General features: G+C 43.1%; 1 protein-coding gene across 1 annotated transcript; it reads left to right on the forward strand.

Moving 5' to 3' along the window:
* Positions 1-2,563: 2,563 nt before the first annotated feature.
* MYCFIDRAFT_177297 (uncharacterized protein) lies at positions 2,564-11,201 on the forward strand (the record flags this gene model as incomplete). Its single annotated transcript, XM_007931121.1, has 9 exons — positions 2,564-2,589; positions 2,629-2,701; positions 2,732-3,374; positions 3,406-3,537; positions 3,564-3,609; positions 3,646-3,751; positions 3,777-4,677; positions 4,708-4,738; positions 11,192-11,201. 9 exons carry the CDS (start codon positions 2,564-2,566, stop codon positions 11,199-11,201), a joined length of 1,968 nt encoding a protein of 655 aa, XP_007929312.1.
* Between the last annotated feature and the right edge of the window lie 6,461 nt (positions 11,202-17,662).

A 17,662-nucleotide genomic window follows, 5' to 3' on the forward strand; every position in this document is an offset into this window, starting at 1 on the left:
TTTGATATTTATTGTTTAATTCAAGATAATAACACCTTCGATATACGAGACAACCTCCGCAAGAAGTACAAACCGACTTAAAAAGTGCTAGAAAATTATATAAATACCTAAGCATCGATACGGGAAAACAACCTACTAGATCGGATACTATTTTATAAAAATTCGAGCGATCTAAGCGACCTTCTAACCTCCGAAGCTAATAAACTACTGTCTCTAACACTAGACGAGGATACCTTATTCCTCTAATCTTCGAATACTATACGACTATCTACCTCGCAGCCCTCGAATATAGCGAATATAGCGAATATAGTATAGCCGATACCTACGTTTACCGATTTAAAGAGGCGTAGAAGAGGCAGAAATTAGCTAGATCTAGAGTTATAGGCGCATACGAGAGCACTAAAAGATAGGGAGCCTTTAAAGGTAGATAGAGGCAGGCATAAGGCCTTCTACTATATCTACTATAACGATAACGACCCTAATCGGTATACTTCTAATTCTAGCAACGCGCCTTAGTACCTAGCAAAGAAGCACTTTATCTTTATCGGCAGCGAGAAGCGGAAACTTGATAGCACCTATTAGACTAAAATTGACCTCTCGGCGCTATAGAAGAAGCAAGGCAGTATTGACTCGGACAAGACTATTAATATCCTTAAAGGAGCCGCCGACAAGGACAAGTTTAGGTACGCTCTCGCTCGCTTTGCAACAGCTAGCAGTATCGCTTATAACGCACTAGTTACAAAGGAATTCAAAGAGCTTATTCTATCGGTTAACCCGTACGTAGAAGACGTCCTTCTTAAGAGCTATACTTTACTATATCCTCGGATTCTATATAACTTCGAGGCCTAGCGAGAACGAGTTAAACTCGCACTATTAGAAGCGCTTAGCTGTCTTCACTTCTATACTAATACCTAGAAGTTATAGTACGGCTATAAGTTCTTCTAGGCCATTAATTGCTAGTATATCAATCTACGCGGTAAGCTAGTCCAAATACTGCTAGATTTGGCACATTTGCTACCTAGTTCTTATACTAGTAACTTCCTTGCAAAGGCCGTTCTTCTATGCTTCTCGACCTTCTAAATATCTAGCAAACTCGGCTAGATAACGACTAACAGTAGTTCCAATAATAATACGCTCAGTCTAGCTATTAAGCGCTTTATAGACTTATAAAGGTACTCGCACTAGAAGGACCGTCGGTTGCGCTGTGTTAGCTATATCCTTAACCGTATAATAATAGCCTTTATATTTGCGAAGGACGCGGAGGCCGCAGAAAGCGAAGAGTTTAGTTAAACGATGCTAGCTAACGATAGTAATAGCGTGTCTATATCTAGGTAGCTCGATATAGACGTAGACTCGTTTGTTAAGCAAGGTCTACTATAGCGGCTATTCGCACTCGCTAAACTTCTCCGTAAGAACGATAACTATAACATCTTCTAAGAAGTCTGCAAAGCCTAGCCTTAACTACTATATACGACTCTAAAGATCCCTAGCGAGATACGATAGAATAGTTAGCTTCTAATAATAGAAGAGGCTATTCAAATAAGGCCTATTCTAAACACCTTCTTCGATAGAATGCTATACCTCCGCGAGTTTAGCTTGTCCGAGGATAACTAGAAGGTCCTTGCGTATACTCGGAGGTTCCTTAATCTATTTAAAGAGGTTACACTTCGGCTCGAAGGCAATACTATTACATTCGATATATATTAAGAGTCTATAGAGTATCTAAGAAGCTACTTTAGTCGCTCCGCTATTAAGAATAAGCACCGGACAGTCCTTATTCGATCTATTAACGTTGCAAGCGTACTATTTAAGAAGTACTATAGCCTTAACTAGAAGAGCTCTCTCTACGTTACTATAGTATTGTTATATCTAACTCGACGACTTGCTTAGCTCTAAGGCCGCTCTATAGTAGACGTAGATACCTTACTATCGCGTACGAGAGCGCTTTAGAGCGATTACAAGGTACGCTTTAGAAGCTATTAACTATAGTCTATACTACAACGCTCCTTCGAAGGGCTCTCGGACCTTAAGCGCTAGCAAATTGAGTCTCAAACTGACCTTATTGCTGCTAACGAGGATCCCTTCGAAGCCTTTATCTACGCTAGTCTAATAGTACTACTACTAGTTAGCATCGAGAAGCTAGTATTAATAAGTCCTATTAGCTAGTAGATCTAATAGCGGAAGACGTACGATCTAGCGTTATAGCAATTAGCTATCGATATATTATCCGCCTTCGCTATATCCGCTAAGTCCGAGAGGACCTTTAGTAAGAGCCGCCGTACTGCTAGATAGGACTGCGTACAAATAAGTAGTAACTATATTTGTATAAATGAGTGCTCGAAGAATTGGATAAGAACAGGTGTTGCTAAGGTGCTATTAGAATTGGCCGCCTTAGAAGAGGCGGAAGAAGGACTACTACTATTGCTAGTCTTATACTCGGTCTCTAGTACTAGGAACGACGACAGCTTGTAAATCTACCTCCTTCTTAACCTTAAGCATCACTATAGGTACTGATTATATGATTACGTGATTATGATTACTGATTACTCACTTATTATTGACTATGATTATGATTATAGGCGCTGACTAGTGAGTACTCAGTAATCAACAACGATGAGTGCAGCACAGCGAGTGCGAGATGATCGGCTTCATTGTGGGCCACACCGATGATGTTGAGGACGCCGACAACGTGGATGAGCGAGTTCGTGACTGGCAGTACCATTTCGACTAGCACATGTTCTCTGAACTCCATGAGCTGGACCCATCTAAACTTGGGCATGATTTCTTAGGATGGACCTCGATGTACGATGGCAAGCCGATCGACCGCGCGGAAATGTGCGAATGGCTTGATGATACCATTGCGACGATCGTCGACGACCGGCCCCTGGGTCATGTCCTGGAGATTGGTACTGGAACTGGCATGGTGCTGTTCAATCTTCCAGACCAGCTCGAGAGTTATGTCGGCATCGAGCCTTCACAATCCGCAGCCACATTCGTCACACGCATGGCCAATGCCATACCACATCTCGCTGGCAGAACCACTGTACATGTGGGCAGCGCTTCGGATGTTGGTAAGCTCGACGGACTGAGGCCTGATGTGGTGGTCATCAACTCTGTGGCCCAGTATTTCCCGTCTCGTGATTATCTGGAAAACGTCGTGCACACGCTGACGCAGCTTCCGGGCGTCTCTCGACTTGTCTTTGGAGATTTACGATCTGGAGCAACTGGGAACAGCTGCGGGCTTCCGGACGGAGGTCAGTTGGGCTCGACAGCACTCACAACAGGGCGCCTTCGACGTGGTCTTCCATCGACATCGATCCTCTTACGGGGACAAATCTCGAGTACTCTTCCACTTTCCTACAGAGCCCCCGGCGGTCTCGAGCTCGTCGTACACGAACCAACTAGACCATCTCAAACATGGCAAGATCAAGGACTCGGTGCGTGAGCACTTACAATCCAAGCTGCCATCCTATATGGTGCCCACTGCCTTCGTTGTGATGGATGCACTTCCTCTCAATGCAAATGGAAAAGTCGATCGTGGAAAGCTCACAAAGCGGGCAGAGACGCTACTGCCCGGACATACTGCGACTACAAATACCATCTTCCGGCGTGCTGAGAGCGACATTGAGATCGCGTTGTGCGAAGCATTCGCCGCTGTTTTGGGAATGCACCCTCATTCTACTCCGGCGCCTGCCAGGGGCAGAATCCATCATCGCTGATCGATCCCCTTCCCATCCAATACTGCGATTTTGTCACTTGGCACGCCACACAACAAGCTGGACGGCACAAGGAACGGGAATACTGGACTCGTCTCATTGCAGACAGTCGTCCGGCGGAATTGCCGACAGACTACAACCGACCGCGAGTTCCAACTGGCGACGCGGATACGTACGAATTTGCAAGGCGTGGAAGCAGAGACAATCAAGCCTGTGAACCCGACGACACGCTTTGATCTTGAACTCCATATCAATCATGCTGGGCAGAGGCTTGAGGGGACTGTGCTTTACGCCCGAGCATTGTATCACGCTCGCACAATCAGCTCACTGTGCTCCATCTTCCAGGAGCTCCTCCGCCGCGGGTTGAGGGAACCGCACGTCCACGTGCACGCCCTTGAGCTATCCGATGGTGTTGCATATAACCACAAGCAAGAGTTCTTCAACATCGAGTATACCGACTTTCCCTGTGATGCCAGTGTTGTTGAGCTGTTCCGCGAACAAGCGATCAGACAGCCAGATGCAATGGCAGTCCGGCACGACTCGGGCTGGCTCAGCTATGCGCAGCTTGACCGTTTGTCCGAAAAGCTCTCCAGATGGCTGCTTTCTCGTCATCCCACCCCAAGCGGGCTCGTTGCTGTTCATATGCCTCGATCTTGCGAAGCGATCGTCGCATTCATGGGCATCATGAAGGCGGGATTGGCGTATCTGCCTCTGGACGTCAACGCTCCGGTCGGTCGAACTCGGAAGATTCTCTCGCTGGCGCCAGTGTGTAAACTGGTGCTCATCTCGAACGAGCTCTTGCCAGAATCAGCGTTATGCCGCGCAGAACCACCTGCCAATGTCCACTTCGCCGATATTGCAGACGCTCTGGCCACACACGAGCGCATCGATGTGACTACGGCACCAGTAGAGATCAGAGCGACTGATCTGGCGTATTGCATCTTTACGTCTGGCAGCCATAGTTGTTGAATACTGAGTACTCACTAGTCAGCGCCTATAATCACAATCATAGTCAATAATAAGTGAATAATCAGTATTCATAGTTACGTAATCATATAATCAGTACCTAGTGATGCTTAGGGTTAAGAAGGAGATAGATTTACAAGCCGTCGTCGTTGTTACTAGTACCTAAGACTAAATATAAGGCTAGTAATAGCCCTTCTTCTACCTCTTCTAGTGCAGCTAGTTCTAATAGCACCTTAGCAACCCCTGTTCTTGTCTAGTTCTTCGAGCACTTATTTATACGAATATAGTCGCTACTTATGCGTACACGGTCCTATCTAGTAGTGCAGCGGCTTATACTAAAGGTCCTCTCTAACTTAGCGGACATAGCGAAGGCTAACAATGTATTAATAGCTAGTTGCTATAGTGCTGGATCGTAGGTCTTCCGCTATTAAACCTACTAGTTAATAGGGCTTATAAGAACAGGCTTCTCGCTAACTAGTAGTAGTGCTATTAGACTAGCATAAATGAAGGCTTCGAAGGGGTTATTATTAGTAGCAACTAGGTTAGTTTAAGACTCAATTTGCTAGCGCTCGAGGTCCAATAGTCCTTTAAATAAGCGCTATAGCGTAGCTAGTAGTTAACGGCTATTTCCGAAGCGTATCTTATAGTCCTTCTAAAGCGCTATAGACTATAACAAGGTAGTGTCTATGTCTACTACGGAGCGGCCTCTAAGCTAGGCAAGTCGTCGGCTTAGATATAGTAATACTATAGTAACGTAGAGAGGGCTCTTTTAGTTAAGGATGTAGTACTTGTCGAATAGCGTCCTTACTACATTAATAGACCTAATAAGGACCGTCCGGTAAGCGTTCTCGCTAGCTAAGCGTATAAAGTAGCTTCTTAGGTATTCTATAGACTCTTAATTATAGTTATTGATTGTTGATTTATTACAATTACGAGCCGGTTATTACAATTACAACTAATTGTAAGTAATTAACTATATAATCAAATTATAATTAGTAACCTAGTAGTCGTTATAGCTAAGAAGGAGGTGTATTTATATACTGTTAGCGTAGTTAACGATTAAGACACTATATCTAGCCGCTACGTCGTTGTCTTCCGCCTCTTCTAATAATGCTAGCTCTTCTAATAATATGTCTACAACTAGGCCTATTCTTAGCTAATTCTTTAAACACTCACTTATCCGGATATAGTCGCTACTGAGTTGTAACCGCTCCTATAATATAGTGCGGCGGCTCTTACTAAAGGTCCGTTCTAACTCGGCTAATATACTAAAGGCTAATAATATATTAATAGCTAGTTGTGCGAGCGCTCGGTTTGAAGGCTGTTACTGCAGCTACCACTTAATAGCAGTTATATGAATTGGCCTGTTCTTGTTGTCTTTGCCTACAATAGGCAATATAGTAGGTGCCGCTTAAATAAAGGTCTCGAAGGGGTCTTTATTACTAGCAACGAGGTCGGTTTGAGACTTAATTTGCTATCGCTCGAGGGCTGTAAGGCCTTCTAAATTGCCTTTAGAAGTAGACGGTTAAGGGCTTCTATAACGGCTATTGTAGTCCTTTTAAAGCAACCTTCCAAGTACTAGTAAGGTCTTAATATCTACCTCCGAGCGCTTCTTTAGCTAGGCAAGTCGACGAGTTAGATATAGAAGGACTACTATTATATAGACGGAAGTCTGCTAGTTAAGAATGTAGTACTTATTAAATAGCTGTCTTACAAGGCGGATTGAGCGGATAAGAGGCTTACGCCGTACGTTGTCTTTAGCTAATTAAGTAAGGTAGCTTCTTATATATTCTATAGCTTCTTAATATAAATCTAGTGTTATAGTGTAGCCTTATAGCTTGAGAGTAACCTCCTTAAAGGGCACAAGGAAGTTACGAGTATGCTATAGAACTGAGTACTTATCGCTAGTAAGCTAAGCCTCTCGTAGGTACGGCATTCTATCGAAGAAGCTGTTTAGAATTAGCCTTGTTTAAAGGGCTTCTTCTATTATTAGAAGCTATCCATTCTAGCGTATCTTACCTAGAATCTTAGTTGTTGTATAAGGCAGTTAAGGCTACGATTTACATACCTCCTTAAAGACGTTAAAGTTGTCGTTCATTTGTAATAGCTTAGCGAGTGCGAATAGCCGTTATAATAGACCTTGTTTAGTAAAGGAGTCTACGTCTATGTCTAACTACTTAGAAATAGATATAGTATCGCTATCTTCTATTACTGTTTAATTAAACTCCTCGCTCTTAGTAGACTCCTTATCCTTAGCAAATATAAAGGCTTATATTATCCGATTGATAATGTAGCTAATATAGCGGAGTTAGCGGTCCTTCTAGTAGGTAAAGCTAGCTTGTCGTATATAGTAAAGGACGGGAACCAACACTACTACCACTACTTGTAGCAATAGTATAGGCTACCGAGGGTAACATAACCTATAGCAATATAGGCAGCTATATTTAGCAAGATAGGATAACGAGACTGTCGCTTAGGCTAATAACTAGAGCCCTGCAATATAGGCATTGTAGAAGTGTAATATAAACAATATGCTATACGAGGTTAATAATCTGTCTACTCTGTAGAAGGAGGCCTCTTATATAGGCTTAAAACTAGCCTATAGGTGTAGGGCCGGTTACTAGCTAATATCCCTCCCTTTCTTCGTATCTAACTAGACACGCTTTACATTGCGCGCTTAAAACAAACATGTATACATCCTTAGCGGTCTTAGCTAAGGCCATTTTCACAACTCCGCAATAATACCCCCGGGATAGCATTAATCCTAGATACTATAATTATGCAAAAACGACTTCCTAAGCAACACTATATAGACCTACTATTGCTTTAACGCGCCGTAATCCTTACTAGCAATAACCTTATCTGCTAGTCGGCTCTCGAAATCTCCTCCGTATACGTTAAAGCTATTAGTACCGAAGTACTATCCCTCGTAGAAAGCTTAATTAACGAGGAGGTTAGTAGCCTTTTCCGTCGTAGCTTTCTCCTAATTATATAGATACTCCTTAAGTCCTTCGTTATTAAGCTAGAGGATCTATTCAACTTCGTTCTAAACAACGTAACTTAACTAAGGAATCCTACTAACTAGGGCGTCGGAGATATAGCCGAGGCCTTCGACTAAGATAGCCGTAGGGAAAGCGAATAGTACGAAGGAGTTAGAGGCTAGGAGGGCGGTTAGATTGCGGTGCGCTTTAGCAACCTAAGAGACTATTAAGTTCTCGTAGCCCTTAACCTTAGTGCCGTTAATAACGCGAGAGTAGCCTAGGTTAATTAATATACGGTTGCTCTTAGTCTTTAGATTACTATACGGAAGGTATAGCATCTAAACAGAGACCTCGTATTCCTTTAGAGGGTTAAGGATCTACTCCGCTTTGCGCCTCTTACTATTAGGCTAATTATCGAATATATAGTCGAGGTCGTCGCCGGTAAGGTACTTATTAGTAAGCTTGCCGATCTTGCTTAGTAGGACTAGGCTACGAGCCTTAAGCTTCTTAACCTAGTTCGCAAAGACCTCGGGCTAATATATACCTTCGACAATAGTAGAGTAGCTAGTCTTATCCTTAGATATAAGGCAGACCTTAATACGTAGGTAACTAGTACCCTCGCCTACTACGAGCTTAACTATATCTTGTCCGAGACGAGCAGACTCCTTAGATAGACAGTTTTTATAAGTACCGCTAACCTTAAAGAACTTAGCAGGCTTAGGAATAGAGATAAGCTCGTATACGTAATTAGGTCGAAGGGCGATAGCTAAGAGCTATAGGGCAGGGTGCTAGCGGACGATTTAGTTGCTTACACTATAAGTTTAAAGGGTATTACGGCCTTCCTACTTAGACTTAGGCATCGTACGCATATACTAAAGGTACATTTTAAACTCCTCCTATATTAGGTCGATAAGGAAAGGAAGATATACTCTACGAAGCTCTTATAACTAACTAAAGACTTAAGGGAAGATAGTATTACTAGTCTAGCGAAAGCGGTCGAAGGAAGTGCCTTAGCTAAGGATGCCGGTAATGAACTTGCTCTAGCGATCCGTCGGCGTAAGGGCGCGAGTAATAGTACTAGTAGGGTTAAACGCGTAGAGTTCTAGAGATGTCGGGGCGGCAACAGGGCGTCTAGGAAACCAGTTAGTATAGGCCTAATTAGCCTTAAGGGCAGCGAAGGCATCTTAATTAGCGACATTACGTCTAATCTTTAATAGGCGGCTAATAAGGACACTCGTCTTAGTACTAGTATAGAGACTACAGACCTTAGTAGCCTTCTTAATATAGTTAGTATATATAGTAAACCGCTCTTTACCTAGCTTGCTAAGGTCGTCGAGCTGTTAATAGATAGATAGGGCGGTAGGAGCTTTGCCTATATCGGCTTTAGGAACTATATCGATATTAGTAATAAGGTACGTAATAGAGTCGCCCTTATAAGAACTATAGATGTTCTTAGTTAATAGGATCGGCGAGAGGCCTCTATCTCTACGCTCGCTAAAGGAGCCTTCGGAGGAGACATCTTCTAGTAGTGCATCTAGTATATTAATATCCGAATTACTATAGTTAGTACTATAGTCGGTACTAGAAGGAGTGCTATACTTCCTACTAGCCTTGCGGAGGGCCTAGCGAGTATATAATGCCTTCTTACGCGCTGCTTCGGCCTTAGCGCGCTCGTCTTAAACTTCTTAAGGGACCTTATAGTTACGAGTCGAGCGACGATCTTTAGCCTGCATTTCTATAGCGAGCGCAAGACTAGTAGCCGTATCGGCCTTAGTTTCTAGGCGAAGAGCCTTACGTTTAAGGACATTAACGATAGGAGCCTCTTAACCTTTAATAATAAAGCCTATACTATTAATGCGATAGCCCTTCTCTTTTAGTAGATCCTTAGTTGTCTATACATTAAGATCGACCTAGACAATCGCATCGTAGTACTTCTTCTAGTAGGCTATCGTAAAGTCGTTAAGCGTAAAGGACAAGTTAAGTAACTACTTGCCTACCTTCTTACTAGCTATAGATATACGATAGATTATAGTACGGGAAAGATGCTCGGCGCCTTAACGACGGACCTTATACTTATTAACGAACGAAGAGACCTACTTAGTACGCTCTTATCTACCGTAGGCGAAGTTAATAAGGCTCTTAGGAAGACTGCTTAGTCCTCTCTAATGTTCGAAGGCCTAGTCGAGGGTCTTAAAGCGCAAACGAATCTAGGTACTAGCCGTCTCGAGGCTATAGACGATAGGAAAGGCTTATTCGATATCTATATCGTTAAGAACCTCGCGCTTAAAGATACGCTTACCGATAGACTAACGCAAGTTGTTTATACCGTACGTAACTAAGATAGCAGCCTTCTTAATATTCCTATTAATAACGCGTAGTAGGGTGCGAGCGTTCTAGATCTTCTCTTAAGAGTCTTTAAGGGCGGTAACGATCTAGAAGTAGTGCTCGAGGCTAGTTGCAGCAGCTAAGGCGCTATCGGATAGGGCTTCGATCGGGACTAGTACGCCTAGGTTTAGGGCTAGTAGGTTGCTACTGCTACTAGCACCTAGCGGATTTAGGGCGCCGGAAGATATCTTAGTTAACCGGAGCGGAAAGGAGTTAGTAACGAGCTTGCAAAAAAACGTTCGTAGCTTGTTAATAATAATTAAAGGGTTTAGATAGAAGAGGGGAGGGGGTAGGCGGTAGTAAGTTAGTTAGTATTCGAGTAGAAGAAAGAGCTTAGAAGGCTCGCCTTAAATAGGGTACGAAGGTAACGTAGTCCGTGTATTCCGGTAAAGCAAACGGATAACGATTATATATAGACCCTAAAAAGTAAAGCTATATACGAGACTCCTTTATTAGTAGGGTAGGCTAAAGTTTAACAATCGATCTAGCTAATTGCTAGTAACGACTACGCGCCTTTGTTAACCTCTAGCTTTCGTAGATTCTCGCGCACTCGAAATGTAACTAGTTAGTTCGAGTACCTAGTAGTAATCTATAGTAGTAAGGCTAGCGGGACTAATAATACCCCCGGGGTAGTATTAGCTTATCTCTAGAGATGCTCGGCAACTAGGAGCAAATCGCCTAGGCCTAGCGCAGCTTGTATTAGCCTATAGCACTGTCGTTATAGATATAGTATTACCTTTTATAGCAGTAGGCATATAAACGTAGCCCGTGCGTTCTTCTTTCTTCTAGACACTAAGCTTAGCGGCCTAAGGTCCCTATTCTTAGAGGGTTGCTACGTCTATTTAAGAGCTAGGAAGAAAGAAGGATCCTCCCTTTCTTAGTATCCTACGTAACTAATACTAATTAGGGTAGGAACAATCTTCTCTAGCGGAGTATCTTGTTATCGTTGCTACCTAAGGGCGGTTGCTAGAGACTAGGAAACTAGAGGGAAGTAGTCCTAGAAGGGCGGGAGGTTAGGTTCGGCTAGCTTCCGAATGCTACCCCCGGGGTATTATTCGGAAGTTACGCCTCGTACAGTTCTTTCTAAGGAAATACAAAAAGAGTAAAGCTATAGCAATATTAATTGAAGGCAAAAGACAAAAGAGCAAAATAATAGACAAAGTAAAAGCAAAGGAGGGCAATAACTAAGAGTATTAATATCCGTAGGAACTAGGAATAGGTAGTAAGGACTAAAGCTAAAGGGCAGCGCTACATTAACAGCGCGGAGAATAGTTAATAGAGGCAAGGAAAGCAACGTAGTAGAGGCAGGTAGAGGCAAGGAAGAGCAAGCAATTATTTAGTCTCGGGGTCGGGGTCGTTTAATACCTATAATTCTAGGCGGTCTTCGTCGCTAGACTAGTCGAGTTCCTCCTCGGAGTTAGAGTTAGATAGCTAGAAGTCTAGTTTACTATTAGAATCGGAATTAACATCGGAAACGCTCTATATATAGTTAATCCGTATATAACCCTCCCTTTGTTCTTAAGTTATTCCTAATAGCTTACTAAGACGAATCTAGGGATAGGCATAGTTCTTAGGTAGAACAGGATCTATAATAGCGGTAGGATCCTCCTCCCGATAGGCATCTAAGGACGGTAGAGGGTCTATAGAAGCACTAACTTCCTCCTCGGTCGGCGGAGAGCGGGCAGGTTCGCGTAACTTAACGATCTTCTTTAGATTAGCCCGAGGGTAAGAGTGCTTTAAGGCGGCACTATCTAGCTCCTAAAGAAGGTATACGGAACCCGAGTAAAGGACCTCCTTTACTCTATAAGGACCCTTCTACTTAAAGGCTAGCTTATAGAAGTAACTATACTCTAGTTCGGACCGGTATAGAAGGACTATATCGCCAACCTTTAGAGGTTCCCAATTAATAGTATTATAGTTATTAAAATACTGCTTAGCTTCCTCCCGAAGGCGACGTTATCGAGTAAGACCCTCCTAAGAAGTCGTAGTTATATCCTTAAGAGCCTTAGCCCGTAGGGCAAGAAGATCTGCCCTAGTATAAACAGACCCCTAATCGTAAACGCCGTACGTACGATAGGACAATTTAATAGGAAGAACGGCGTCCCTCCTAATTATAAGTTCCGCTAGTATAAGTCTAGTCGTGTCGACAATAGTAGTTCGGTCCGCCTAGAGAAGGGCTAGGACGCGGGTAGAAATAGGAACTAATCTATCGCTACTATTGGTTATCTTAGATAGGGCATTAATTAACGACCGATAGCCGCGCTTAATAATAGCATTCGACTAGGGATAGTACGGGGAGATGCGAACGTTCTTCGCCTCGTACGAAACAAGTAGCGCTTAAACCTCCTTAGCTATATTATTCGTAGCGTTATCTAAGATAACCTCGTAAGGTATTCCCTAGCGGTAAAACAGATCCTTAAATAGGAAGGTAGCTATATTACGGGCATTAATAGCACCGCAACCTTTATAGAAATAATAGGCCTCCGGCTATCGAGAAAGACTCTCTCGAATAATATATAGGCTATTATTGCGGCTAAGATAGACCCTATCGCTATACTACCGCTCCCTAACTAACTAGGTAGTAGGGATACGTAGCTCCCCTAGACGTCGGTAGCTGTTCCTAAAGTTGCACTTAGGATAGCTCTTATAGTAGTAGGAGACGTTAGCCTATACGCCGTCCTACTAGTAGCGTCGACGAAGGATATCGAAGGTACCCTCTACCGCCTAGTAGCCGAGCTTATCGTAAACAGAACGAAGGATTTCTTATCGGGCTGCTAGATCGTTAATAATACGCTAGAGCGGTATATTAACTATAGCCTATCGCTAAAGGATGCGATCCTTAATAAGGAACCTCCGAGAATAGCGAATAATACGACGGTATTAACTCTTTAATAGACTAGGAGCTCTCTTCGTATAGGTAAGGAAGTAGGCGATATTATAGGAGTCGTCGGAGTAGACCCTATTAAGGATATTATCCCTACCTAGTTCGCCCGCCTTAGTATCGTCCTAGTTCTCGCCGTTAGTAGTAGGGTCTTCGTTAGGCTAGTTACTAGGTTAGTTGTTAGTAGTAGACCTAGTAATTACCGGCATAGCGTTAATATAGAAGGTAGTAAAGAAGGTACGGTTAATAACCGCGTCGATATCCTCTTCTTCTATTATCTCGGCGATGTCCTCTTCTATAGTAGGCCTCCTAGAAAGGCTATCTAGTCTAGTATACTTCTTGCTAGGAACATAGAAGACGTCGAAATTAAACAAATAGATCTAGGCAACCTACCGAGCTATCGTAGAGTTAGGCAGGTCGGAGGCTGTATAGTTAAGTTAATAGACTAGCGTCTAAGCGTCGACTTCTAGGCGAAAGAACACTCTAAAGAGCTAAGGTCGGAACTTCTTAAGAGCCTTATAGATACTAAGGCACTCTCGCTTACTAGTATCGTATCGGGCCTCGATTAGTTTCTATAGACCGGACTCGTACCGGACAGGGTAACGTAAGGAGGGCTCCTTACGATTATACTATATTAGTATCTCGCTATAGCCTTCCCCGCTCGAGTCGATAGTAACAATTAGTAGACCTGCGCCTTCCGAGTAGTTAATAGAGGTAAGCGTAGGCGCGCTAACAAGCGCCTTAGTAACCTTGTCCTTAGCGGCTTAGTAAACGGAGGTCTATTTAAACTCTATATCCTTCTTAAGCAAGGCGTATAGAGGCTTGTATACTAACGTAAAGTTTTCGACCTAGATACGGAAGTAGGAGACTACTCTAAGCTAGATCTAGATATCCTTCTAATAGGTAGGGTCTAGCTAGGATACAATCTTTAGGACCCGTACATTATTAGGATAACGGCCGTTCTTATTAGTAACAAACCCGACAATGTTTATACGCTTGTATAGGAGCTAAAGCTTCTCCCTATATACCGTTAGGTTAGCTCGCTCTAGGTCGTAGAGGATACTATCGAGGTTCTAAATGTGTTCGAGAAAGAACCTATAGATGCTAGGCTCTACTTCTTTATTGTCGTACCTAGTTTTAGGGCCCTTAATGCCGATGTCGTCGAGGAAAGGCATCGCTATATAGGAGATATAGGCCGCGAGGACTTGGTTTATAATGCGAACGAACTAGGCTACGGAGTTAGTTGCCCCTTAGGGAAGGGTAGTTTGTCGGTATAGTCTAAGAGGCGTTTCGAAACTAGTAAGGTCCCGGCTATTAGGATAGAGAGGTATCTAGTCGTAGCCTAAGAATATATTAACTAGCGAGGCTACTATATAGTTAGCAAAGGCTTCTAAGAACCTATTAGTCTCCGAAGGAAGATTAGTATCTCTAATTGTAACTGCGTTAAACTTCTAGGTAGCGTTAATTAGCCGATACTTCTTTAGTTCCCTAGGAGCTATCTTCTTCTAAACTAGGAAGTATAGATTGCGATACGAGGTATAGGAAGGCTCTAAGGTGCTAGCCTTTATATACTGCCGTATTATATCCTTAACTATACCTCTTAGGCTTAGGTTTAGCTTAAACCCTAGGTAAGCCTAAGGCTTATACTCGATCGTTCGGATCCTCTATAGAGGGGCAACCTCCGGGTTAATCCTACCTAGATACGTAAAGTTATATACTAATACGGCTTCGCGGTTATATAGAAGCTCGTATAGCAAATCTAGTTTAAGATCCGAAAGTTCGATACTAGGTTTAATGTTCGCTAGTCTCTCCGGCGTTAGCCTCGATCCCCTAGGAATAGCGGAGAACTTTTTAGTAATATACCTCTAGTCGTATAGACTATCCCTAGGTATTAACATCGCTTCGCGGTTAAGGCACTTTTGTCGCTAGTTAGGATTCCCGCTAGGATTGGACCTATCGGTTATATATACGCTACCCTTTACGGGCTTAATCTTGTTAGCTACCTTCTTATATAGGGTATATATACTAACCGCTCGTAATACCCGAGCCCTCTCTCTTTAACGTTAGGCCCGGAGATTAGCGTAATAGAACAGCGCGTAAACTTTATTAGAAGTCTCCTTAAGTCGGTAGGTATATAGCTAGTAATCCTGATTTATAATTCCGGCGAAAACGTTAGATTCCTAATAATACCCCTAGGGTATTATTCGATCGGCGCTCTAATTAGTTAGTTCGGATTCGGGCTCGGGTAGATCCGCTTCCGGCGGCGATGCCTACGACAGTATTATTACCGAGATTCGTATACTAGGTAGTCGTTATACTATTATACTCGCTATCGCTTCGAGCATTCGTCTCCTTAGTATAGAGCCTAGGAACTAGCCTTGTCGTATAGAGCGGCGCACCTCTAGATATAACCTATTTAAGCTATATTAACTTATAGCGCAGATTGCCGGTCTTATAACCGCGCTATAGCGTTTCCCGAAGAGCGTTTAGAAGCAGCAAGGATATCCTCGTAGGATTTGCAGCTAGTGTTTCCGATATAACTAGTAAATACGACTCGGTTGCCCTTCTAGTTAGCGATAGTTCCTTCCTAGGAGCTATCGTCGTAGTTGCGCTAGATACCCCGGGTTATGCGAGACTATAGACGACCTAGAATAATTAGCGTATTCGGGTTAGCGGCAATCTAGAAGGTGAAGGAAAAGCATATACCGAAAGCGTCTACTATAATATTATAGTAGGTACTTACTAGCGCAACCTCCCTATTTACTCTCTATATACTAAGGGAAATATCTCTATTTATTAGCAGTCGGAGCTGTTTAGCCTAGCGCTCACTTATAATAAGTAACTCTAAACTATTATTAAGCATTGCTAGCAACTGCTAACTATAGCTTCCGATAGTAACTTAAATATAGATAGCGGGAACGACGGCAAAGGAACGGGTAACTGCGGAAAGGTCTATATTATTAGGGATAGAGTAAAGTTCCTTAGGTCGAGGAGGTCCTACTCGACCGATTTATTAGCTAGTAAATCGGATAGCCTTAATAGAAACTAAAACCGAAGCAGGGTCGGCATTATTATCCCCTCGGCCTATCTCCTTAATCCCCTCTTCGTTAGTATTATCGATAGTCTCCTAGCTCTCGTAGGTTACTAATTCGCCTTCTACTAACTCCTAGGCCCCTAAAAATTTAGGAAGGAACTATAGGGAAAAGACGTCGATATAGTCCTCTCGCCCCTATTTACGTCGGAGGGCTATAAGGTCTTTTATAAAGGTTGCATCGTTAGGAATCCGGCTCTAGAATAGGTTAGTAGGCAAACCGTATACTAGAAGCTCCCTTATAGATACGTTGGACTTAAGGTCTAGGAACTATAAAGCCTAGAAGAGAGCATTTGCCTTTATATTATAAGAGTTAGTAGGCCCGGTACTATACTTCTTTATATACCTATTAAAGCGAAAGCTCTTTAGGTCGGCTAACTTTCGCTTATAGGCCGGCGGGTTAGCTAGGCCTAGGGTACTACTAAGGTCGGTAGTAGTATCCTCTATATCGATATCTAGAGTTTCTAGTACCTCCGGAGTAGCTATACTAGCTCGGGTTATACGGTCTTTAGCTGTCTAGAGTGTTTTAGTCTTAGCGACTAATTCTCGCTATTTCTTAGCCTTGTTAGCTGCCTGCTTCTTAAGTATCCTAGTAGGGGCTGCCGCACTAGGGCGGGTAGGGTTCTACGGGCTCTTACCCTTGCCCTAGGACTAGGTTTAGGACGACTAAGTTTAGGACCTTGTAGTAGCGTAGATATCTATACTGTTCTTAGTAACCGCGTAAACATTAGTAACTACGTCCGGGTCCTAAGACACAAAGTTGACTTTAATAGGCTTAGTAGTACTATTACTACTCCGCTCCTTAACCTGTTTTGCCCTAACCTTCTAAGTTTCTCGTTTAGTAATAGCGGCGAGGGTACTATTCCTAGTATCCTTAAACTCGATCTTGCTACTATACTTCTTCTCTAGAAGACTCCTAAGTTAAGGCAGCTTCGGGGCTCTACGATCCTACTCGAAGTCAATCTTATCGCCGGTATCGGTATAGTAGAACCGACTATTTACTTATATAACGAGCTTCCTCTTAAGAAGCTCCTTCTAGATAGGGCAGTCTAATTAAATATGTTTGAAACCGCCGTATATCTAGCACTTGCTATCCAAGTTAGAATAGATCTTTCGTATAGCGTAGACGTTAACTAAAGGGGCCTTAGGGTAGTTAGGATCGGAAATCTAGTAGACCGGTAGTACATCCTTTAGTGTGCTAGCATTAATAACCTCCCTAACTCGCTATAGTGCTTTCGTATTAAGGTTAAGCTAGGCTAGGGACTTAGCTAAGTCCGCAACGTCCTAAGAGTACTTAGTAATAGTAGGAGTTACGGTCTTAGGACCGCTCTACGACTTAGGAAGGAACTTAGGTCCTCTACGTCCCGAGGCGTCGCTCTTTACCTAAGCTAGGTTATTCCTGTCCTCGCCGTAAATAAACTTCTTCGTATCGGCGGAGCTGTTAATATCGTCCTTAATAGCCTCTAGAACCTCTTTATACTTCCTAAAGGTCTCGGGATTAGCTTCGCTAAGTTTATAGCGACGGAAGATACGCTTAGCCGTAGACTATAGCAACCCTTTAAGGAGTAGCCTCGTTCTCTAAGAATTCTCGAGGTCCTACTAGTTAATGCCGTCCGCTAACTTAATAAACTCGCGGACGTAC

This window comes from Pseudocercospora fijiensis, assembly GCF_000340215.1.
Source record: "Pseudocercospora fijiensis CIRAD86 unplaced genomic scaffold MYCFIscaffold_7, whole genome shotgun sequence".
Lineage (NCBI taxonomy): Eukaryota > Fungi > Ascomycota > Dothideomycetes > Mycosphaerellales > Mycosphaerellaceae > Pseudocercospora > Pseudocercospora fijiensis.